Source organism: Carettochelys insculpta, chromosome 3, assembly GCF_033958435.1.
Source record: "Carettochelys insculpta isolate YL-2023 chromosome 3, ASM3395843v1, whole genome shotgun sequence".
NCBI lineage: Eukaryota > Metazoa > Chordata > Testudines > Carettochelyidae > Carettochelys > Carettochelys insculpta.
In genome coordinates, this window is record NC_134139.1 from 109,765,740 (window position 1) to 109,791,529 (window position 25,790).

The 25,790-nt window shown below is 46.5% G+C and overlaps 1 protein-coding gene across 4 annotated transcripts in view; it reads right to left on the reverse strand.

Annotated features, from left to right (window-relative positions):
• Positions 1–25,790, reverse strand: part of LAMA2 (laminin subunit alpha 2) — a 588,677-nt gene that overhangs the window by 134,217 nt on the left and 428,670 nt on the right. For all 4 annotated transcript variants that reach the window (XM_074990592.1, XM_074990590.1, XM_074990591.1 and 1 more), the window contains 2 exons: positions 10,158–10,269; positions 2,385–2,547 (listed from right to left, as the gene is read on the reverse strand). In XM_074990592.1, the coding sequence (XP_074846693.1) occupies positions 2,385–2,547; positions 10,158–10,269 (275 nt within the window). The remainder of the gene's footprint in view (positions 1–2,384; positions 2,548–10,157; positions 10,270–25,790) is intronic.

The following is a 25,790-nucleotide window of genomic DNA, read 5'->3' on the forward strand; positions in this document are numbered from 1 at the left end:
TTTTCTAACAGTCTACCCTAAATTATCAATTACTGAAGGTCAGTCTTCACTCATTGATATATCTGCTGTCTGCAATCAACTCTGTGTATAACTTTTCATGACCAATGTACCCACACAGTAAGATGCTAATATCTAAACTACATAGTTCATTTATTTACTTAAATTTGCATTATTGATGATTACATATGTAGTAGCCAGTGTCACTGAGACCTCATTTGGGGTGAGTGAAGTCCCTGCCTTACAACCCAAACTAAGCAGCATGAAGCCTTTAGCTCATGTAGTAGAGTGCAGGGCTTTCAACCCTCTGATCACAGGTTCTGTCCCTGGTGCTGGCAAGTAGGGTCTGTTAGCATTACATATGCATATCTTATGACTTTTAAAACAAACTTTGTATTTGAAGATAATCTACACACTATGTCCAGATATACAGACACTCATCTAACCAGTGTATTATTTACATGTTTAATATTAACTTTAGTAAAACTATTAAATTTAGTTGGGGTTTTTGGTGGGAACATGTAGAACACAGTTTTAAATTATGTTCAGTAACATGTCCTTTGGGTGGATTGGGAGTAATAGGATCACAGACCTGAATTCTAATTTGAACACTGAAATTAGAAGAGGGAAAAGCAACGGTTGCAAGCAAAGTTCTGTTGAGTATAGGAGTAAGAAGACAACTCTAAAGTGAACAATTAAAACATTCATCTTCCTCCCTTAGCATGTCATGGCAAACACAGAGCAGAGGGAGATTCTAGTCATTTGTATCCTTTGCCAAAATCCTGAAAACTAACCAACACAGTGACTTTTCAAAATCATTTGACAAAGAGTGAACATGATTAATTATTTCAAAGCAGTGCAAAGGGTTGCAGTCCCCTTCAAAATGGAAATGATTCAAAGAATCTTCTTTTCTGAAAGTTATGAATTTTAAAAAGTATAAATATATAATATTAAGGATAACCGTTTTCTCTCTTTCCCTTATAGAATGATTTAATACATCCAGAAAAACAGATTAGGGAGCTTCCAGGCAAACTTTTTTGATGGTAATGCTAAAAAGTTCAACTCTGCTGTTGAGGTCAATAGCAAAAGTCCTTTTGGGCTAGAACAATTCATATATGGCAAAACATTCTGGCTGTGGCCACACTTGGCCAAAACTTCGAAATGGCCATGCAAATGGCCATTTCGAAGATTACTAATGAGGCGCTGAATTGAATATTCAGCGCCTCATTAGCATTAGGACACTTCCAGCTGCGGTGCTTCGAAAGCACTGCTTTCGAAAGCGTGGGGCTTGGCGCAGCTACACGGGGATCCTTTTTGAAAGGACCCCGCTCCTTTTGAAATCCCCTTATTCCTCTCAGTGGAGGGGAATAAGGGGATTTCAAAAGGTGCGGGGTCCTTTCGAAAAGGACCCCTGTGTAGCTGTGCCGAGCCGCGCACTTTTGAAAGCAGCGCTTTCGAAGTGCCGCGGCCGGAAGCATCCTAATGCTAATGAAGCGCTGAATATTCAATTCAGCGCTCCATTAGTAATCTCCGAAATGGCCATTTGCATGGCCATTTCGAAGTTTTGGCCAAGTGTGGCCACAGCCTCTGTGGCAAGGCCAGGGCAGAGGGACTCCTCAGAGAGAGCCCAAAGAAACAGAAGGGCCTGTGGACACCAGCAGGGCAATCACAGGCAGCTGGGTGGGAGATGGCTTAGCCTACTTGGGACCAGCTGACTCCATGACTGGTCTAATAAGAGGTCTTAAAAGCCCTTCACAGTGGGAAGGGCAGGGAGAGAGTAAGAGAGGTGAGAAGACCAGAGCAGTGGGAGAGAGCAGGTTTGAGAGCAGAGGAGAGCATCAGGAACACCAGAAACCACAGAGGGAGCGTGAGGACTGCAGCAGATCAAGAGGGGTGACTCGCTACTGCTGCAGCCTGGAGAAGGTAAGGAGGAGGGGGTATCGTCTGGGGAAGTGGCCCAGGCAGAAAATCTGCTGCACCAAGGGCTAAGGGAGTCAGCTCTTCTCACTAGCAGCCACATATGGTCCCTGGGCCGGAACCTGGCACGAGTGGGCGGGGGCAGGTTCCCCCCCCAACCACCCCTCACCCCAGTGAGGGCAACAGGGTGCTTAAGTGGGACCAGTGGAGTGAATAGAGGCCAGAAACCCAGGAACAAGACTGACTTTGTCACAGTATCCTTATGAATGCCTCTGCTGGTGGAAAAGTTTACAAAAACATTAGTATTTTCAGGAATTCAAAGACTACAAAATATACATGAACTATTAGGAGCCTTCTCCCTCATGTTTCTGGGACCTTGAGTTATAAAATCCCACAGGAACGGATAGCAATCACATTAATCAGAGTCAATTTAATGAGGTCAGGAGCCTGAAGTTTGAAATTCTACTTACTCTAATTCATCTTGGGCTGCCTCTTCTTGCACATTCAACTTTCTTCTCCTCAATTCTCCCATCATTCTATCAATATCACTCTGCAGAGCCTGAAGACTTTTCTCCAGAGTCTTGTCTGGGATTCTCAGTGTCTCATTCAGTTGTACAGCTTTTTTATTTACAGCTGCAGAGGGGAGCAAAAGACATATAGGCTACGTCTACACGTGCCCCAAACTTCGAATTTCGAAGTTTACTAATGAAGCGCTGAAATGCATATTCAGCGCTTCATTAGCATGCGGGCGGCAGCAGCGCTTCGAAATTGATGTGCCTTGCCGCCGCGTGGCGCGTCCAGATGGGGCTCCTTTTCGAAAGGGCCCCGCCTACTTCGAAGTCCTCTTATTCCCATGAGCTCATGGGAATAAGGGGACTTCGAAGTAGGTGGCTTCCTTTCGAAAAGGAGCCCCGTCTGGATGCGCCGCGCGGCGGCAAGGCGCGTCAATTTCGAAGCGCTGCTGCCGCCCGCGTGCTAATGAAGCGCTGAATATGCATTTCAGCGCTTCATTAGTAAATTTCGAAATGGCCATGCAAATGGCCATTTCGAAGTTTGGGGCACGTGTAGACACAGCCATAGAGAGTTAAGTAAATAAAAGTGACACAGAGACTTTCAGAATTCACATATCATCACCATCACCAAGGGAAATGCAATTTGCAATGGATATTGTTGTTGGGAAACACAAAGGGCAATTAATCCAGTGATCAGTAACCAATGAGAAAATGTTGTATGTCCCATCAAACCCTTTCTTGTATTTCATTTTCAGGCACCATAATTAGAATGAGGTGGCTTTATATCTGGAGTAATATATAAAGAATATACATACCAAAACCTGGAAGTGATAATGTGGGATTTTAAGCTGGGAATGAGGGTGTGGAGCAAGACATGGAATGAAAAATTGGAATGTAAATGAGTTGTGGAGGAGCTTACGGACTTTGCAGATGTTTTGTGTTTAAAACTGAAATTTACAAATAATAAGAAGAACAAATGATGAAGATCCCTGGTGAAAATAAAGAGCAAGCAAGCACTGGTGAGATAGCATAAGCTTGTATGTTTAAACACAGACACACAGATGGGGAGAAAGGAGAAAAAAAAGTGACAAATTGCAGATTGTATGGAAGTTTATTATGGGCATGTGTTCAAGATGATGGAATTACTCATAAATGCTAAAACCAGGATGCAGGACATCTCATTCTAGTACTGATAAAGTATTTCTGACATAACATTCCTTGATATATTCAGAAAATACTATGAGTAAAATTTTCTAATGCACCCCTGTGACTTAGAATCACACAGCCCCATTTTCAGAAGTGTGGTTGTAATATGGACAAACTTACCCTAGCCAGCTGTTATCTAAAATTAACAAGAGTAGTGAAGCTGCCGTAGCACAGGCAGTACAAGCCTGCCAAGGACCTTGGGTATGTACTAGTCCATGCTGCTGCAGCTTCACTGCTATTGTTGTTTGAGATAGCTTGATGAAAGTTAGCCTGGGTGTGCCAACTGCTGCAGTGACATCTGGGATTGCAGTACAGGCATACCTCAATCTCTGGGTAAATCTACGCTAAGAATTAGGGCAAGATCGATTTTGTGGTACACCATTTTGTAAAGTCAAGGGTGCATGTCCACATGGGCACGTGAAGTTGATGGAGTGTGTCGCTGTTAGGGTGGGCAGCTTTGACTTCGTCAGCAATGCACTGTGGGTACCTATGCTACAGTTCCTGCTGCCCAGTTGCATTATGGGTTAAGTTCCCAGTGTTTGATGAGACTAAAAAGTGCTGTTAGTGATTCTGTGTCTGTGTCATCAGTCTCCCATAGTGCACTTCTCTCCATTTCCTCCCCTTGGAAAGCAACCGCAAAAACTATTTGCACACCCTTTTTCATACACCTGCAGTCACCATTGCAAAGCTAGCATGGAACTCATCCAGCTTCAAACTGTTGTGGCAAATTTTATAAGCACCTCACGCATTGTGCTGTGGTATGTGCAAAGCCTAAACAACTGTCAGAGCGATGAAGACCTTGAGGAGGACACTGCCATACACAAATGTGGAACACTAGAGAGGACGAATGGGGAGATGCTGGTTATACTTGATGCTTTTTACACAGTGAAACACCAGTTCTGGTGCCAGGAAACAAGCTCAGACTGGTGGCACCACATTGCTCTGCATGTATGGGACAATCAGCAGTGGCTACAAAAGTTTCGTATGCATAAGGCCACTTTCATGGAACTTTGAAAATTGCTTTACCCTGCCATGAAGTGCTGCAATACCAAAATGAGACCTGCTTTGATAGCTCAGAATCAAGTGGCAATAGCCCTGTGGAAGGTGGTAACCCCAGACAGCAACCAGTCACTAGGCAATCAATTCAGAGTGGGCAAATTTACAGTGGGGGCTGCTGTCATTCAGGTAGCCAAGGCAATCAACACTCTTCTGCTATGAAAGGCAGTGATTTTGGAACATGTGCAGGACTTAACAGATGGTTTTTGCAGGATGGGGTTCCCTAACTGTGGTGGGATGATAAGATGGAACGCACATCCCTATCTTGCCATGCAGTTGCTCATATAAGCAGCATGCCCGTGGCGATGACCCAGAACGTCTGTTTGCTTCCTTTGTCTTCTGGTTCGCCTCCCTGAGCTCTCTTATTTTCACACAGCACTGCTGGGCATCCCTAGTGTATCCTTCTTCCACCATGCCTTGGCATAGATGTCTGCATTTCTTTTGCTGCTTCATAGCTCTGCCAGCACAACAGCCCCCACACAACAAAATCCTGTAACTCCTGCACATTCTATGCTTGAACTCATCTGTGGCCCTGAGAATTCATGGCCAGATGTGCTGCTAAGGCTGTGCTGCCTGCTTCGCTCACCATGCTGGCCAAACAGAAAGTGAAATTCAAACTTTGCCGGGCTGTTTCCTAAACACCTGGAGAGCAGCAGAGTTGAAAATGGTAGCCAGAATGGTCACACCGGGGCACTGTGGGACACCTCCAGGAGGCCAAGAATGTCACGTTTCACAATGCTCCATCTGCACTACCCTAAGGTTGACTATGCAAGGTTGATTTTCACGTTACTCCTTGTGAAAAGCAGGAGTACAAAAGGTGACCTTAGGAGTCCTTAAAATTGGAGGAATGGACCCTTTATTGTGGACTGATTGCTTAGAAATCAACCTAATTCACCTAAATTCAACCTAATCTCTTAGTGCAGACCAGGCCTCTGTTGAAACTGGTTGAAATTTTTATTCTATATCTTTAACAAAAAAGCAACAACAAAAGCCATTTCACAATTCATTAGAGAATTTATATAGATGTAACTCTCTTTGTGATTCTCTGTTCCTTACACCCAGATCCTGCAAAGTACCCTGCTATGTGGGCAGATCCTTCTGTGACACTTCATTGACTTGAATGATACTCCGTACAGGTATAGGGGAATGCCCTCACAGAGCCCAGTGTAGGACCAGTCCCTTAGTTACTATTAATCCAACCACATAACTTTAAGTAGGAATTACAGCTGTCACCAATTATGTGAACTTTGGGGCAAAGACTCTTCATTTGCTAGGTCTGTAGGGCAGGACTGGAGTCTGGGTAGTGGATGGTGTTTTGGGATGGTATTGTATATACTTAGTTGTTTTAAGTTTCTGGCTAGTTAAGTTTGAGTAATGTTGGGCAACAGAGGGGGCAAGGGCTTTGCTATGCTACTGGGTGCTTATTCCCTGTGAAGACTATTATTTTAAAATACGATTGGGGCCTCCAAGGATTGGGACCACTACCCTATTTTAATTTACTTCATGGAAAGAAATAGATAATTTTAGAATGCACTCAGATTTATCTGTAATAGAAAATACTGGAGATAAGTCAGATCTCACATCTACAAGGGTTAAAAGCAAATGTCATTCATTCTGCCATAAAGAAGGCAATCAGTACTTTTTAGTCATGTTGAGCTGCAAGTTACAGGACTACAATGATACTACTGATCCAGGGCTGGATATTTCCTATCTATGATCTCCAGTAAGTGTATTTTGGAGAAATTCAAACTCTGAGATAAAAAAAGGAAAACATTTTGATGGCAGATTTTGTCATGGTTTTTAAAGATGGCTATGCACAACTATTCAGAGGCTTGGAAAGCAAGAAGTAGTCCAGTGGAAGTGGGTTAGTGAACATAGTGCAGATAAAATAAAGATAAACAGCAAAAGGCATATATTGTACAGTTATCACCACCACAACAAAAATATTGCATTAGTCAGCATACATATTTTTCATACGCGAGCCTATATTTGATGAATTAAATATTTTTGAATTATCTGACAAACATTCTGTTCTCATGCAAGATGATGGGAGGGTCTTCTGGTGCCCCTGCCCCTGCTAGTCTTTGTATAAATGCCAGTTCATGCACTTTCTTTATATTCATCAACACATAGAAATGGAAATATCTTTTAAGGCACAAATGTGACATCTTGTCAGCAGGATGGATAAAAACTATGAAAGAAAACAAAACACCTCCTGAATTATCTTGTCCTATGTATGCAAAAGTGTATATTGGCTTAATAGCATCATTGCATTATTTTATTCCTAGTTATTATCCTCTGCCTGTGTTGTTCATATGAATGTTTTTATTACAAGGACACCCTGCTATAATGCAATGTTCCACTTAGAGAAAAGCTATCGATAGCTCCTCAGTAGTCAATTAGAACTCTTCAAGGCTCTGAGAACTTCATGAGATCAGACATATAGGCTCAGCTTCAGTGATGTACTTAGGCACCTAGCCTAGCCTAGCCAGACTCAGGCTTCACTGAGATCCACAAAACTTCCCTTCTGCCTAACACTTTAAGTGCCTAAACATGCTTGGTGCCTATGTTTTTGCAGTATTACTTCCCTTGGAGCCTCAGCTTCTGTTGCCAGGCATGTGCACTGCTGCTCAATGGGGAGAGAGGACTTAAAGCGGCTCTCACATCTCTCGGATGGACAGGCTGTCCACCAGGGTAAAAAGTCACTCACGTCCATTGTCTCTGGCCTGAAGTCTTTCCAAGCATTCTTCCGCCACTTCCGGCAGTTTTGTGTAGCATGAGGCAGGCACATCAATCAGTCTCACAAGAAACAATCTGAGTTCTTAAGCTGCCCAACTCCAGGACAGAAGTTCAAAAGCAGAGACTGGAACCTCTTCAGTTACATCTACATGAGATGCTTCAGCCAACAGAAGTGACTGTCAGATGGGATGTCCCGGCAAAACTTCTGTTGACAGATTGCGTCTACACGTAAAGCAGATTGACTGTGCAATCCACTCTTTTGAGAGAGAGCAGACAGACTGCCCGGTCCTCTCTCGACAGAACAGCTGACTGGAAGTTCTGCAAACAAGGCTGCCCCGTAAACCAGAAGACCAGTTAGTTGGCGAAAGGGCCCTGGAGTGTCTACACAGCTGTTCTGTTGACAGAACAGCGCCGAGAGAGCCATAAGGCTGCCGGCAGATGTGCTGGGTTTTGTCGACAAACTGTCAACAAAGTGCATTTTGCTTTGTAGACGCTCTGCAGTTTTTCCCAACACAAGCCCAGCTTTTGCCAGGAAACTCCTCTCGTGTAGACGTAGCCTGCCAGTCTGGATTTCAGGTGCCTATTTCTACGGTGGGTGGGATTTATGTTACACCCTGTCATCAATATCTCCCATTAGCTAGCTTAGGCTGCTCCATCCCTAAAATGCTGGCTTTTCTGGAGCATGTTCTAAGGCACCTATTTCTGTTCCTTAATTACATGGGAAGCCTAGGTGTCTAACTCTGGGTTTGTATGGTAAGGGTCCTGCAATTTCTGTGGTGAATAAAATGTAGCTATTTTGAAGTGTAGTGTTGCAACACTTAAGTGCTTCTGTGGATCCTGGCCTTAGTACCTAACATCTGTCATGTTTGCAAAGGTGTACTTGTGGGCAAAACTTGCCCTTAAGTGTGATCCACAATGTTAGTTAACCTTGGATGTTGATTGGCTGGTAAAGAAGCAATGACTTATAATGCTGACTTGTCTGCTGGTCAAGCATCTGGATTTTAAAATCACTCTTTCTACTTCTAGAATATTATGTGGGCTTGCTTCAGCCCCTGCAAAATCTTTTAATTCTGTAACAGAGGAAGGAGCCATGTTAGTCTATATACTATCAAAACAAAAAAGCAGTCAAGTAGCACTTTAAAGACTAACAAAATAATTTTTGTTAGTCTTTAAAGTGCTACTTGACTGCTTTTTTGTTTTAATTCTGTGGTACCAGTTGTTCCTGGAAACCTGCCCACAAGCACCTTCTCTGATGGTTCCAAACAGTGGACGCAAACTATGTGGACCAACAACTGTGGCTTGTCAGCCTTAAAACTCACATCTGTCTGAGAGCAAGGAGTCTGCACTGTTGCAGCCCAGTTGGCACCAGGACATTAGGTACGTAGGGTGGGTGAAGAAATGCCTCTTATTGGACCAACTTTTTCTGGTGAGAGAGAAAAGCTTGTCTCTTTCACCAACAGTAGTTGGGGCAATAAAAGACACTTCCTTGCCCACTTTGAGGGCACGAAGCTCTGCCTGATTCTATTTAAATCCACAGTGAAAACTTGCAGTCTGTTAAAACACTTACTTGTTTTAAATTAGTGTTGCAAGATCAAAAGATACATTAAATAACTGATAACTGCAACCAGGTGGAGCATATTGGGATCTATCATATGAAAGTCAATGGCTGTTTCTACACTACCTCCCTACTTCGAAGGGAGGATGGTGAGTAGGGTGTTGGGAGTTCATTAATGAAGTGCTGTGGTGCACGTGCAGTACTTCATTAAGCACATTTCCCCCCTGCGGCAACTTCAAAGTGTGAAACTCTGAAGTGCTGGCTTGCTTCTAGCCATGGCTCACCTGCTGGTACTTTGAAGTACCTGGGCAACTTCATTAATAAACTCCCAACACCCTACTTACCATCCTCCCTTCGACGTAGGGAGGTAGTGTAGACACAGACAATATAAAATTAATCTACAGCACATTCTGGTAGCACAAATTATTGTTTTTTTAAATTGCATATCTATATTCTACTTTAAGTACGACTCACGCAGAACGCAGTCTCAAATTAAACTATAGGCAATTTTAAGAAGCCATGTCTTTTCGCGTTTACCTTTCTCATATTTTACAGATTATACAGTATTTAGGTTTTGCTTCTCAAAAATGGCTGTTATCTTTTTGCTCTTGATTCTCAACTGCAATTGTAGGTATAGAGAACCAAGTTCTTAGGGGGAGAACTGGCTCAATGCCACTCTTCATGGCTAAGACTCTTGCAAATTTCAAGCAGCAGATGTTCATTAGCAGCGAGTAGTAATGTATTTTTAAGTCATTCTGAGAAATTAAGATGTAGCCTCTATACACCAAATTAAATGATAAAATTATATGAAGCCTTTTTTTTTTGTTGTTGCACGAAAAAAAATTGTTTAACTGCCTTGGAAAAACACAACAGCTAAGCAGAAGGCACCCATTTTTTATGTAATCATAACAGCTGATTTTCAAGAACTGGAACATTCCTGAAGGAACACATCCAATTTCTTGCTACTCTGTGCTCATAATTACCAATCCACTAACTGTTGTTAAGAACTGCACGCTGTCAATTACAGAAGTCTGCAGGTAGTTGGCTGGAGTTTCTTAGCCTGACTCTTAAATCACAGGATGTCTACCAGCTAACACGCTCTCTCTCTTTTCTTTTTCTCTATTACCCTTCCACTTCCACGAGGAGCAACTACTATAGTTTTCTTTTTCCAATACCTTCTGCTGCCTGCAGCGTGTCCTTGATGAAGTGTCCAAGAGACTTCGCTCTCTCATTAGTTCTCTCAGCATCCTGGCTGGTTTGCTTACCATCTGCTGTCACCTTGGTCGCCTAGTGATCCAAATTCAGGAAAAAGTATAATTAATGGACATGACAAGACTTCACCAGGAGATATTCCCCCTGGCTGAATCCACTTGCAAATCCTTCCTCAGGCAAAAGGCAATCAATGAATTATTGATCAGATGTACTGGAAATGACACGCTCTGCTCAAGTACACAATTACATTTTATTTCCTCTTCCATTAAATGGAAATTGGAAGGCTTCATTTTTGGTTCTTGGACATTCTAGTTGTGTGGATCAGCACACAAAGGGATTCAGGATAAGAGCATTCTTAGAATTTTGTTTAAACAATGTTGCTGAAAACCTATTAACGGATACTTTGGGGGTGTACTTCTACTGGTTTCACTATTATGTAATTGATTTCCTGATGACAGAGTGCAGTATACACAGCACTCTTTACTTGTTACTTCCCCTGAGGTGTTTCTGAAGAAGACATTGCCTGTTTCAGTAAGTCAGAAGAATTTTAAATCAATACATTAATTAAGTGGAAGAAGAAAGAAAAAGAGAATAAGGAAGAAGATTACTCTTTTGTCCATTTTGCTTGATATCTTTTGTATATAACATTTTCAAGTGCTCAATTCAGTTTTGACTATGTCTACCTACATGATTTATAGTTTTAATGAATCACAACAGATCAGGATGGAGATGAACTCAATCGCAGGCCTCACAAAGCACTCGTCAGAAAAAAAATCCCCATCTAAATACATTCATTTTTATTTTCAAATTCAAAATATCCCTATTGATAACGTGCCTACATTTACTATACAATAGCTAACTATTTCTTGCAAGCATTTCTTAAATTGAGTGCAGAAACTACTTCATGGAGGAACATAAGCTATTTATATAGGAATGTGATTGCCCAGAAGGGACAGGCAATGCAACAGGGCATCATCTGCTCTCCATTTCCTAGTGAAGGGCTGGAAGATCAATGTGACCTCAAGCAAGCTTACATTTTATCCAGCTCTAGCTATGAAAACTCTACTCGCCGTTATGAACAAGCACTACAATAATCTAGCCAAGGGAAACTAATGAGACTTGAGTCTTGTCCAAGCTGGCTGTGTGTGAATCCTTACTTATTGTGCTGGATCTTGCCCAGTCCCTGAATCTGCACAGGAAAAGAGAATACTTACTTGTTACTGCACAGAAATGGCATTAAAATCCAAGAAATTTACCAAGTTATGGTACTTACAGCACAAATGTACAAATTTGTCCTTGAAATGAAATTCATGAATGATTTTGATCTATTATACTGACCTGTCTCGCAGCAATTACTTGAAAGCTAATTTAAATTAAAAAGGGTTGAGGTGAATAAAAGCATCCACCTTTTTACCCCAACTAATAAAATAACACAGACTCCTCATTTCTATGCAAGTTATGCTTCTGCTACAGACTGTGCCTCAGATTCAGAACTGTTTGGTAAATTATATGGGGCAGCCATTACAGTTGATTGGTGGCTATACCAGGTCTTGATGGACCAATGGTCTAATCCAGGATGGCATTTCTGATGACATGTATTTGAGAACTGTCCTATTATTTATTGTCACATCTTCTGCAATCTTCCTTTTATTATCTGCCTTCAATTTTCCTAGAATATTTTACATGCATGTCGCTTTGTTCTATAATATCCTAATCCTCCACTACAAATGATATTTTATAACTTGTATATAGCTCTCTCATCCTTGATTACTTTTTTTCACATTCATATTAATTCAGACTGGCCTTTTTTAACTCTCACTATTTATGGCCAAATGCCTTGTATTACATTTTGGTGCACATGAATTTGATTTTGAACAATTTTCTATTTCCCCTCTGTGACCATCCCCTTAACTCCTCAAACCCATTCAGCTCCACTGAATGCTTCTTGTATTCAGCCATAATTTGCTCTCCTGGAACATACATTTTTCATTTTATTCTTCTCCTTCTGGCCTAACTTTCACTCTACAAACCAAATGGAATGACAGATAGCATCATTCAGATTGTCTCACCATTACCCAGTCAACCACTCTGTGTCACTCTTTGTTAATAAAGTCCCAGCTGTTTGCCATGTACTGAGTTCATTAGAATTCCACATATCTAGAGGGCAGGTTTCAATGGAAGAAAATACTGCTTATGTGTAAATGTCTCAAAACTCCTTTGTGGGAAACTACCAAGGCTGGCCAGATTGTAACTAGAGGAGGGTGGCATAGAGATATCTGTGGATGAGTTTTTAAACAGGACTGGGAGGCTTCAAATGCTCTAGAATTTTAGACACAAGAGAAAACCTTTATGATGACAAAGTTCTACCCCATTGATATTCGGGAAGTGGCAATGCTTTTAAGTCAGGTGGGGCTTGTACGGCGAGGGTCCACAGGTGGCACACATCCATATATGTTATCTTTATTTTCCATTGCATTTGGATCCCTTTTCAAATTGGAAATCCATACAAATATTAGCACTGTACTCAGCCCTGTTCCTCCTTCTGTGTGATCTGATCTCCATTGGCCGCCAGGCTTCTGCTGTGGTACTGCTTCCACTCTCTGCATGCTACGGGGGAAATAGGTCCAGCGAGGGCTTCTACAGAACACATACTTCAGGCAGAGTGAACAGGCAATGCAGGCATGTATTTGGCTAATTCAGACTGGCTGCACTGAGGCAGAGTTTGGATTGCCCTTGAAGTACTTCCTAGCACCTGTAGGCATCCTTCAGTCTGCACAGACTATGGATCGCGCCCATTAAAGTTTCAATTTAAGACTTCATTTACAGCGTCTGTTGTGACTATAAAGACCCACACGAGAGTGACAGTCCTTGCTGCATCTCTTGCAGATGTAGTGGGTGTCTGGCAAGTCCTTATTGTGCTTTCTGTGTGCTCGCTTCTCCTCTGCTAGCTGTCTGATCTTCAACTCTCCCTTCTGAAGGCCCTTGTGTAACCCCTGCCTCCATCTGCTGCGGTTGTCTGCTAGTTCTTCCCAGTTGTCCAGCTCGATGTCTACCTCTCTGAGGTCTCTCTTGCAGACATCTTTGTAACGCAACTGGGGGCATCTGGGGGGTCTTTTGCCAGAGGCTAGCTCACACATACATGATGTCTTTTGGAATCCTTCCATCCTTCATCCTGTGGACGTGGCCAAGCCAGCGGAGCTGATGCTGCCTAAGGAGGGTGTGCATGGTTGGGATTCCAGCTTGCTCGTGGACGGCTGTGTTGGTAACTCTGTCCTTCCATGATATTCTAAGGATGCGCCTGAGGCAGCGCAAGTGGAAGACGTTCAGCCTCTTTTCCTGGCGGGCATACAGGGTCCAAGTCTCGCTGCCATAAAGGAGGGTGCTGAGGATGCAGGCTCTGTAGACTTGCATTTTGGTGTGAGTGTACAGCTTGTTGTTATTCCACACTCTCTTGCTGAGTCTGGACAGAGTTGTGGCCGCTTTTCCGATCCTCCTATTTAGCTCAGTGTCCAACGACAGGGTGTCAGTGATGGTGGACCCGAGGTAAACGAACTCGTGGACAACCTCTAACGTATAGTTGTCAATGCTGATTGATGGGGATTCAGCAACATCTTGACAGAGTACATTTGTCTTCTTTAGGCTGATGGTAAGCCCAAAGTCCTTGCACACTTTGGAGAACTGATCCAGCAGTTTTTGAAGCTGGTCTTCTGTGTGAGACACTACAGCAGCATCGTCTGCGAACAGCATGTCTCTGATGAGGACTTCTCGCACCTTAGTCTTAGCTCTCAGCCTTGCAAGGTTAAACAGTTTCCCATCAGATCTTGTGTGCAGCAAGATGCCCTCTGTTGAAGATCCAAAGGCATGCTTCAGGAGGAGTGCGAAGAAGATCCCGAACAATGTCAGAGCAAGCACGCATCCTTGTTTGACGCCGCTCCTGATTCTGAAAGCATCCGATAATGCGCCGTCATATTGGATGGTTCCTCTCATGTTTTCGTGGAACGACTGGATCATCTTGAGTAACCGTGGAGGACAGCCTATCTTGTGGAGCAGTTTGAACAGACCATCCCTGCTGAACAAGTCAAAAGCCTTGGTCAAGTCGATGAAGGCTATGTGGAGTGGCTTTCTCTGCTCCCTGCACTTCTCCTGCAGCTGCCTCAGAGAGAAGACCATGTCAACGGTAGACCTCTCTGCATGGAATCCGCACTGCGATTCGGGGTACACCCTCTCAGCAATCTTCTGGAGTCTGCCAAGGATGACGCGAGCGAACAGTTTACCAGTGACGCTTAGGAGGGAGATTCCACGGTAGTTGTTGCAGTTGCTTCTGTCTCCTTTGTTCTTATACAATGTTACAATATTAGCGTCACGCATATCCTGTGGAACCTCACCCTCTTTCCAGCACAGGCACAGCAGCTCATGCAGGGGTTCCAGGAGTGTGTCCGCGGCACATTTGATTACCTCTGGTGGTATACCATCCTGACCAGGGGCCTTTCCTGCTGCAATGCTGTCGATGGCTGTCTTCAGTTCATCCACAGTCGGTTCTTGATCCAGTTCGTCCATTACTGGTAGGAGCTCGACGGCATCGAGGGCTGCGTCAACCACAACATTCTCGTGTGAGTACAGCTCGGAGTAGTGCTCAACCCAGCGCTCCATCTGCTTGGCTTTGTCAGCGATGACTTCACCAGATTTGGATTTCAGAGGTGCCATCTTGTTCTGGGTGGGTCCTAATGCCTTCTTCATACCCTCGTACATTCCTCTGAGATTACCAAAGTCGGCACAGGTCTGGATGCTGCTGCATAACTGCAGCCAGTGGTTGTTGGCACAGCGCCTGGCTGTCTGCTGTACTGTTCTTCTGGCCTCTCTAAGTGCTTGCTGGGTACTCTGGCTCGGTGAGCGTTTGTACTCCAGGAGTGCAGCATGCTTCTTTTCAATGACTGGAATCATCTCATCGGAGTTTGCTTCGAACCAGTCGTTCGTGTTTCTAGCTCTTCTTCCAAACACCAACAAGGCCGTGTTGTAAACTGTATCCCTCAGATGTTGCCATTTGGATGTCGCATCGACGCCCCCATGGCCGCTGCGCAGATTTTCCTGGAGGGTCTCTCTGAACTTTTCAGCTTTCTCCGAGTTTGCCGTCTTTCTGGCGTCAATGCGGGGCCTTCCAGCAGGTTTACAGCAGTACAGCTTCTTGGGTCTCAGCTTGAGCTTGGAGCAAACTAGCGAGTGATCTGTATCGCAGTCAGCACTATGATAGCTGCGTGTCAGAAGGACGTTTTTTAGGTTGTTATGCCTAGTGATGACCACATCTAGTTGATGCCAGTGCTTCGAGCGTGGGTGTCTCCATGACACTCTGTGCTGTGGCTTCGTTTGGAAGAATGTGTTTGTGATGCACAGATTGTGGTACATGCACAGTTCAAAGAGACGCTGTCCATTTTCATTCATTTTTCCCACACCGAAGTGTCCTAAGCAGGAAGGCCATGAGGCCCAATCAGCTCCAACTCTTGCATTGAAGTCACCCAAGATGTACAGTTGTTCACGAACAGGTATTTGTGCTACAGCAGCACTAAGCACATCATAGAACTTGTCTTTTACTTCTGGTGTGGCGTACAGGGTTGGGGCATAAGCGCTGATCAGGTGGACAGGACCGGCGCAAGTTTAAAGCGTGATCTGAAGAAGTCTTTCTGATCCGCCCATGACTAAATCAACCATTTGTAAAAGGGTGTTTCTGACAGCGAAGCCAACACCATGCTCTCTGGGTTCTTCTTGGGCTTTACCCTGCCAGAAAAATGTGTAGTCCTTTTCCTTTAGAGATCCCGAATCTGCAAGTCGCGTCTCTTGCAGTGCAGCGATATCAACTCGGAGCCTCTTCAGTTCCTCATTGATGACAGCAGTCTTGCGGGTGTCACTGATGGCCTGAAGATCTTCAGTCAAGCCAGTCAGCATGGTCCGCACATTCCAGCAAGCAAGCTTGAATTGTTGATGTTTCTCATTTCTTGTTGATTTTCTTATTGGTTTGCCTGGTGCCCAAATTTCAGTCACTTGTCAGGTTCAGGAACCTTAAGCCTCACGCACCCAGTGAGGCAGGTGAACTGTGGCGGGACAGTACCCTATTGGCTGGGGGCTGCCCAGCTTGAGGCGGGTGGTGACTGTCCAGTGAGATGCGAGGATCCCTCCCACTGTCGAAGGCAACCCCTGGCGCTCGTTCTCTACGCCAATCGAGCAAGAGCTTATAACCGGTAACTGTTGCCTCCCGTGTTGATGCAACGCTGTTCAGCAACGCCGGAGTACCTCTCCGGGCGCGAGCCTGGGCATTTGCTATGGAGACTCTGGGCTGCCCAGACACCAGTGTCCCCCTCTCGGCTTTACTGATATAGTCCAAAGGGGAGGATAACCTCCACGTCTGGTACCAGCTCAGCTGCAGGAGTTGCCGGGACAGTGCCAGAAGTTGACACTGAACTGCCTTCGGACTCCACTCTGGGTTTTCTGTCAGGGTTTACTCCCTTAGCCTTCCTCCTTCCCAGGATAACCCACAAGGCAGTGGGGTGTGGAGTTGTGGAGAATGTGGTTAAGGATGTGGTTCCTAGTACCTACAGCCAACGTTACCTCAGCACCCTATTTTCCCAGATCCAATAACAGGATTTTCTGAATTGTGAAGATGGATAGATACAGGGACATCTTGATTTGCAGGCTAAGGTGTGGGGCAAGAGGTTTTCTGAGCTCAGACAGGTTTAGGACCACAGTGAATGAAAATAAGGAGGATTCAGACAGGGTGGGTCATAAGTGCTGGAAGTAGAGGGGTGCGGGGCGCTGCAGCACCCCCGGTCTTGAAATGGTTTCCATTATTTACAAAATTTACAGTTTGGTTCAATTGCTCTCAGCACCCTCGCTTTAAAAACTGTTCCTGCCCTCCTGGGGTGGGTGGTTGTTTCTTAGCTCATGTGGATTTTCAGGACAACTACATAGGAGTGGAGAGGAGCACTTGTTAAAGGGCATGAGCAGTGAGGCCAACAACCACTGCAGGCTCAGAGGCAAGGTGGTGGGGGTGGGAGAGAAGGCCTGGATCCCTGTCTTGGAAGAGGTGGTGCCAAGGACAGACTGGGGGTTGGGCTTTGGACAGTGAGCCCTGCCCCAGACCCTGCCCCACCAGTGGGAGGGAGGGGGCCGGCGGGCTCAGGGGACCCCAGGCACCGATTGAGAGGGAGCAGGGCCAGGAGGACAGGCAGGCCTAGTCCAGAAGGGATACCACATGGCTGCTGCTGGAGGGGTCCCTCAGCAGGGTGGCCTGGTAGGGAGGGAGGGGGTGGAAGGGAGAGGGGGAGGGACCCCTCTGCGTATGCTTACGAGTGCGCCCATTCCCCTGCAGGTCATGAGGGCCATCAAACACGTGCTGGTGTGGCGGCTGGTGAGCATCGGGGACCTGGACACAGTCATTGAGGGCTTGGCTGTACTCAGGTTCCCCCATTGCTTCAGGGTGATCAATGGGACTCATATCCCAATCACAGTAGCAGCCAATATGTCAACCGCAAGGGGTACCACTCCATCATGCTCCAGGTGGTGGTGGACGTCCATGGGAAGTTCACGGACATTTATGTCGGCTGGCTGCGCAGGGCACATGACACGCAGATCCTGTGGAATTCCACCCTGTTCCACAGGATGAAGGCCGGGACATTCGTGCCCTGGAGGGAGTATGCCACCAGGGACGTCATGATGCCCCTTTGCCTTGTGGGTGACCTGCCCTACCCACTCCAGCCCTGGTTGATGTGCCCATACACAGGCCACCCCACACCCGCCCCCCCAGGGGCTGTTTAATGCCCAGCTCACACAGGCCTGGTATCCTGTCAAATGCGCTTTTGGCCATCTGAAGGTGCAGTTCAGGTGTCTCTTCATGCGCCTCGATGTGGGGGTAGAGAACGTCCTGAGGGTCATGGCCGCCTGCTGCATGCTCCACAACCTCATCGAGGCACGTGAGGGGACCCTACCCCAGGGCTGGATGGCGGAGCTGGCCTCCCACTATCAGCAGCCCGCTGTGGCCCCCAACCAGTGGCTCGACCATGACGGGCTCCGGATCCCGGAGGCGCTTTGGGAGGCATTCAGCCAAGGGGACTACTAACCCCTGCACCCATCCCCATAGGCCCGCCCCACACCCTCATGTGCACACCCCAACCCTCTACCCTCCCGCACAGCAATCAGGGACACGGGGTGCTGAATGCTAACATATATTTAACTCTCAACCATTAACGACCATGAGCAATGCCAGCAGTAAATGGTGAATAATAAAAGTAACAACCAAAACCTGATAGGGAGTGAACTATATACATGGGGGTAAGGGGACAGGGCACTTAAACCTGGGCAGGGACTGGGGCAGGAATGTTGGGGGGCCCTAACCAAGGGATGGGATGGAAGGCCAAGAGCCCCTGCACCCGCGGTCCCCCCTCCCACCCCGGGTGCATGATCCCCCCTCCTACCCTGGGTGTGCGGTCCCCTATGGGGTGCTGATGGGGCGGGAAGCACCGGCAGGTAGAGTTGGTCGGCATCTGGCCCAGCCTCAGCGAAGGGGCCGGGGGGGTGGATTGTGGCTTGGGAAACTCTCCATGGGGCCCACCATGGCCACAAGCCATGCTGCGAGGTCCCTCAGTGCAGCATCCAGCAGGCCCGGGGGCAGTCAGGTGGCCAGGGCCTCAGGGCCATGGGCTGGGGGCACAGAGCAGCTGATGGACCAGTGGGAGGCCAGCAGGGGGTAATGCGGGGAAGGCAGCTGGGGCAGCAGAAGGGAGGGGCTCAGGGGGGACTGTGGGGGGGACAGGAGGGGTTTTGGGGAGGACCTCCAGGGGGACTGTGGGGGAGCTCAAAGGGGACTTCCGGGGGTGACTGTGGGGGGACAGCTGGGGAGGCTGGGGGCTGGCCCACTAGGGCCCCGCACAAGGTGTGGAGCATCCCCCCCACCTCCCCCCATGTGTCCTGCCTCCACTGCAGCTCGGCCTCATCGAGGGCCAGCCGTCTTTTGGCGAGGGCATTCTGCTGGCAGGAGCCACCATGTAGGCCACGACCTCCTCCTCGTGGCAGCTGTGTCAGTTCTGGCGCACCCACGGCCACCATGCTGTGGGGGCTGGTGCAGGTCCAGCTGGGGGGCTGCTGGGTCCTCCAGCCTGGATGGGGCTGGTGGGCCCCGTGCTCCTCATCCGGCTGCCCCAGCCCTCAGATGGTACCACTGTTAAGAAAGAGAGGGTGGGGGTAGACGGGGAAGTCAGTGCCACATCTGGCACCTGGGTGGCATGGCCCCAGTCTCCCCAGCTGGTTATCCCCTCCACAGACCCCTGGGAAGGGCACATGCCAAGGGAGGCCACCGTGCGGGCTTGCGTGCACTCGCCGCTGCGACCGCTCTGGCATGATGCCAGAGCTGGGGCGCTATTCACGGTGGCCCACCCTGGCAATGGGCTTTTGGGCTGGGGGGGCTCAGCTGTGGGGATTTCTGGATGCAGTTCTGCTGCGGGGGGGAGTGGGGCTCAGCATGCTTGGGGGGCGCTCCATGTGAGAGGGAGCTGGGTGCTGCTTGCAGGCATGGATGTGCCCTGGTTCCAAACCAGGGAAAGGCTTTAGGGCTTCAGGGCCCGGGGCAGGGGCCCAGGTGTCCCCCTCCCCCCACTGTGCTTTTCCACTGTGCACACTTACCTGAGGTGGCCTTGTATATGTCGACTGGAGGGGGCCTGGCTGCTGGCAGTGGAGGTCACCACAAAGACGAGGGACCCGTCCGTGGATTCCCCATCAGATGGGACATGCACAGTTGCGGGTCCCTTGTCCTCCTCCTCCAGTGCGGCAGGGGGTTCGGTTGTGGCTGTCTCCACAGTGACGTGGGGTGGGGAGGCATCGCCTGCAGCCAGGAGGTCCTGCAGCTCCCAGTAGAAGCGTCAGCTGGCAGAGGCATGGCTGGATCTGCGGCGCTGTTCTGGGCCCTCATGTACCCCTGCCGCAGCTCCTTCACCTTGCACCTGACCTGCTCCAGTGTCCAGGAGGGATGGCCACAGGCAGCCAGGCCCTGGGCGAGGCAGGCAAATGCTGGGACATTCCTCTGGTGCCCGCTGGTGTCCCAGAGGACCTCCTCATCATGCCAGAGCCCCAGGAGGTCCTGGAGCTCTGGCTTAGTCCAAGAGGGGGCCCTCCATTTTGGAGCCTGGTCGGGGTCCTGGCTGCCCTCCTCTGGGTTCCTGGGGCTCCCCTGGGCAGTGCAGGGTGGTGGCCGGCTAGCCATCCCTGTGGGTTGGGACTCGCTGGGCACTGGGCGGCCTCAGGGGAGTGTGGCAGACAGCCCTGCATGTGCTGCCTGTCTCACACTCTCAGCTTCCTGCCATGGGGTCTCTGGGTCCTTGCAGCTTTAAAGGCTGCAAGGACAGGGGGACCATAGAGGCTCACTGGGGGTGTCTAGAGCGGCCCCGCTCTCCAGCAGGCTGCTGCCATGGACGACTGCTTCTTTCAGAAGAAGCAGTCTGGAAACATCTGCACATGCCTTTTTCCGGATGAATCTTCCGGAAGAAGGTCCTCTTTCTGATTCTGAAACTGAATCCGGAATCCGGAGGAGCGGGCACCTTCTTCTGGAAGAAATCCGAAAGAGCATCTTGCATGTGTAGACGCCACTCAGATGTTCTGGAAGAAGGCACCGTTTTTCCGGAAGATCTTGCCTGTGTAGAAACGGCCTTTGAGTCTCCGTGAGGAGGAGTTGGAAGAAATGAATGAACAGGAATGTGAGTGAGGGAGAATAAAATTAAATGGAGGCCCAGAGGGAGAGAAAAGAATAGGTGAAGGAAAAGGAAGATCAAGCAAGCACCAGATACTTCGCTAAAGAGGCTGTGAATGTGAAGGTGAATGAACTGGCAGTGAATCTGAATGTCGGTGGATGAAGTAGTGTGGATGGAAGGGGGAGACAGCAGACATTGATAGGAGGATGACAGCCAAGCTGTAGGGAAGGAAAAAGTGGAGGAGAAGGTGGGAGGAGAAGATGTTCTGACTGGATACAACAGAGAAGGAATGGTAATAAGTTGAAGTAATGTTTTTCTCCCATTCTTTGCAGTAAATGTACAACAATTTTCTTCAGGAACCCCTAATCTAGGAAATATTATTTCCCCTGCTTGCAGTTATAAAGGTCTTCTTCAGTTTAAGGTCTGTGATGCCAAAGACTTCAAAATTTGTATTAAAAATGAAAATAAAGAAATAATCAATGAGCCGCCTTTACATTAATATTTGGAGTACACACGCACGCTCCCTTTCTTAATGTATATGCATAGGTATGTGTCTGTGTCTGTTAATTAATTTCTCAAGGAGCAATTTAACTATTTGGTTGATCATCATCTCTCTGCAGGTCTGCCAATCCTTCATATTAATGTTCCACCAGATATCTGAACTTCATCTCTGCTGCTAACAATTCCCGTTCTTAGCATCCTTGACCATTAGGTGGCACACTTTATATTATTTTCCTCTTAAACTCTCTTTCTGATAACCTATCCATGTTTCAATCTCTGCACTGAAGCTCTAATCTGAAATAAAAGCTTTCTTAAAAACAGAAGCAAACAACCAGTACAAATAACAACCAGAGATCCTCACCTCCTCAAAATAAAGATGCTTTAAAATTACTTGATTTAGTGCTGTAAATGCAAGTTAGATAGCTCCACTGATTGACTCTTTGTGACAACTATATTTGATTTAAAATCAGAAATTTCTCTGTCTTCCTGTGCAACTTACTACTTAGAAATGGAAACAACTCACAGCACTGTATCCTCCACAGCAATAGTTATTAAGCCTCAGCCCTCCTGCAGCCCAATCATCACTTGGCTACAGCTCATAAAACACAGTACACCTTGGAGTCAACGAACCCCAATTTAGCAGACTTTGGAAATAACGGACCACCAGTCCCCCACCACAGAAAGTAAATGCCGGTGACTCAGCAGAGCCACCAGAACCAGAGCCAAAGCTGCCCCTGGGGCCACCAGAATGGCTGGCGCCTCTACCGGGGCCAGAGAAGCTGCAGCGCTGAGCACGCTGGTGCCACAGGCGTTGGAAGGAGCCAGGCCTGCATGCAGCTCCTTTCCCAGTAATTGGGATAGGGAGATGAAGCTGTGACGGGAAGAATGGTACAGAAGAGAGGAAGGGAAGGGCGAGCAGAGGAGGGGGTGAGTGATGGGCTGGGAAGGTCAGTGCATCATTATACAAGTACAGCATTTGGATATAACAGACTCTCAGCATTAACCGTCACCCCTACCTCCCAGTAAGTCCATTAAATCAAGGTTTACTGTATCCTCAGGACCATTTAGGTAGTGCACATGCGATGTGGATGTAGCCCACATTACACATAGGGTAGGTCTACAGAGCATAGTTATTTCAAAATAACAGCTATTGTTTTGAAATAACTGTCCTAACATCTAAATTCGAAATAGCGCAGTGGTTCCCAGCCTTTCCCAGATGGGGACCCATTTGGACAATTCAGGAAGACTTGGTGACCCAAGGCAACTCAAAAACCGGGGAGAGGATGGGAGCAGTGCCGTAAGTAGCTAATTTTGTGCCTGAGGCAATAATATAAAATTGTGTCCCCTCATGTTTATATATTCATAATAGTTATTTTATAGAAAAAGGGAAAATACATGAATAATAATGAAATAATAACACTACATTTATTACAGTTGTTTATTACCGATCTGAGTTGTGGTAGGGGAAAGACCCTTATCCCCAAACTGCTTCCCCACTAATCCACCAGCTTAAACCCCACACTCGGGTTGGGGTGGTCACATTCAGAGGCTAGCGGGGTCACACTCAGGTTGGGTGAGTCACACTTGGGCTGGGGGGGTTACATTTGGGCTGGGAGGCTGGGGAGTCACACTTAGGGGCTGGGGATCACACTCAGAGGCTGGAGGGGCTAGATGAGTCACACTCAGGGGCTGGGGGAGATACAAACAAAAAAATGAAAACTGACAAATCAGCTACATAGCACAGAAGGGGGGGGCAAAAGGCGGGAGGGAAGAGGGGTGGCAAAATTATTTACTGCAAGAGTCTATTAAATGGCTTGCCTAGGATGGCTACAAATATAAAAGGTGGAGAAGCTGTCTTTGTAATGCATAATTGCTTTTCTATTGATAGAGATAGCTGCTGGATGTGGAAGCATTAAGGAGCTGCAAATGGCTTCTTTAAGACGCACATGCAGCTCTGAGCTGCTGTTGACCCTCAACAAATCTAATCGTGACCTATGTCTGGGTCCCGACCCATAATTTGGGAATCCCTGAAATAGTGGTTAAGTTATTTCAGAATAAGTAACCCTTATTTTACAAGGAATACCTATTCCCCTGTCTTAACAGCACTTATCTCAAAATAGCTAATTGGAAATAGACACTATTTGTGCAGACTATGCATTTTGAAATAGTTTGAAATACATTTTTATGTGTAATAGCCCTATTTCAAAATAGCTATTTCAGAATTGCTCTGAAAAAAGTAGGAAGAAGGGTGCTTTCGAAAGCGGGGCTTCCTTTCAAAGGAACTGTGTCTACACAGCTAGTTTGCATTTTGAAAGCAGCACATTAGATGTTGCAAGTGGGTGCCATTATGTAAATGAGGTTATGAATATTCATATCAATGTCTCATTAGCAATTTCGACACAGCATGTTTGCATGCCCGTTTTGAAAGGGAGGGGCCAGAGTAGACGTAGCCATAGATAGCTGCATATATGGCCCGCAGTGATGAACAGATTAAGAACCATTGTTGTACAGCCAAACAAGAAATGAGCTACCCCAACAAACAGATCATTTGATTACTTAAAATAGGAAAACCAAAATGCAGAACCAGCAAAACTTTTTCTATAATTTGTCTTGAGACCGCCTTGGCACTTTACTTCTCCAGTGTGAACATGCAGTGAACCTGTGTGTGAGAAGCAGTCCCACAAACGTGTATTATTTCTCTGAGATAATCAGGTCCAGGGGATATGAAAGAATGAGCTAGATCACTGATCTATTTGAAAGAGTTAATTGTACTTTTCAAGGGATTCATAGCGTCCCAAGCAAGACAGGACCATTGTGATCATCTGGTCCGACCTCCTGTACAACACAGGCCTTAGAACTTCTCCAAACTAGTTCCTTGAAGCCGATCTTTTAGAAAAAAAAAAAATCCAATCCTCATTTAAATATTGTCACGGATGGAAAATCCATCACAACTCTTGTAACGTCTTCCAATGATTAATTACTCCCATTTAAACTTTACACCTCATTTCCTGTCTGAATGTGTGTAGCTTCAACTTCCAGCCCTTGGATCATGTTATATCTCTCTATGCTAGATTGATGTTTTGTATATTAAGTATTTATTCTCCACGTAGATACTTATAGACTATAATCAAACCTATACACTTTCAGTGATGGTCACCCAAGCACCAAATACAGAAGTAAAATAACTTCATAAAATCACAGAACTGGAAGGAACCATCAAAGCCAGTTCCCTGCACCCATTGCAGGACCAGCACCACTTAGATTAGGGCTGGACAGTAAACAGCCTGTTGGCCAGATGCAGTTTAACAGCTTTATCTGCAGGTATGGCTGCTCACAGCTCCTATTGGCTACAGTTCACTGTTTTTGGTCAATAAGAGCTGCAGGAAACAGTGTAGGCCGGGCCACCACTTCCCAGAGCTCCCATTGGCCAGTTATGGTGAACCACGGCCAACATGAGCTGGGAGTGGCCATATGTTTGGACAAACAGGTAAACAAGCATCTGGCAGCCTGTATACAGCTTGTGGGCTTCTTATTAACAACCCCTGACTTAGACCATCCCAGACTGGCATTTGTCTAGCTTGCACTTTAAAAATCTCCAATGATGAAGATTCCACAGCCTCTTGAGCGAGTTTATTCTGGTACTTAACCACCCTGACAGTTAGGAAATTTTTATTTAATGTCCACTCTAACCCTTCCCTGCTGCAGTTTAAGCCCACTGCTCCTTGTCTCATCAACAGAGACTAAGGAGAGTAATTTTATTGCTCCTCCTTGTAACACCCTTTTAGGTATTTGAAAGCTGTTATCATGTCCCCTCTCAGTCTTCTCTTTTCCGTACTCAGCAAACCCAGTTCTTTCATTTTTCCCTCATAGTCATGTTTTCTAGACCTTTAATCATTTTTATTGCTTTTCTCTAGATGTTTTCCAATTTGTCTACATCTTTCCTGAAATGTCACATCCAGAACTAGACACAAGACTTCAGCTGAGCCCTAATCAGCCAAGAAAAGAGCAGAATTACGTTTTCTGTCTTGATTACAACACTCCTGTTAATACATCCCAGAATGATGTTAGCTGTTTTGCAACAATGTCAGTTTAGCTTGTGGTCCACTATGACCCCTAAATACCTTTCCACGGTAGAAAGTAATGTCCCAGTATGAATGGCCATTTCTACACAACGCTTGTTCCGAAAGTGGCACGCTAATAAACAGCCTGGAAAATGTTAATGAGGCACAGATGTAAATTTCCACCACCTCATTAGCATACAGTCACATGATTCAGAGTCCGGAAGAAGCTCTTCTGGACTCCAAAACAGCCTTGTAGAAGTGTGGCCCCCAGGGAGCTCCTGGAAGGAAATCCTTTCTCTGGAAGCTCCAT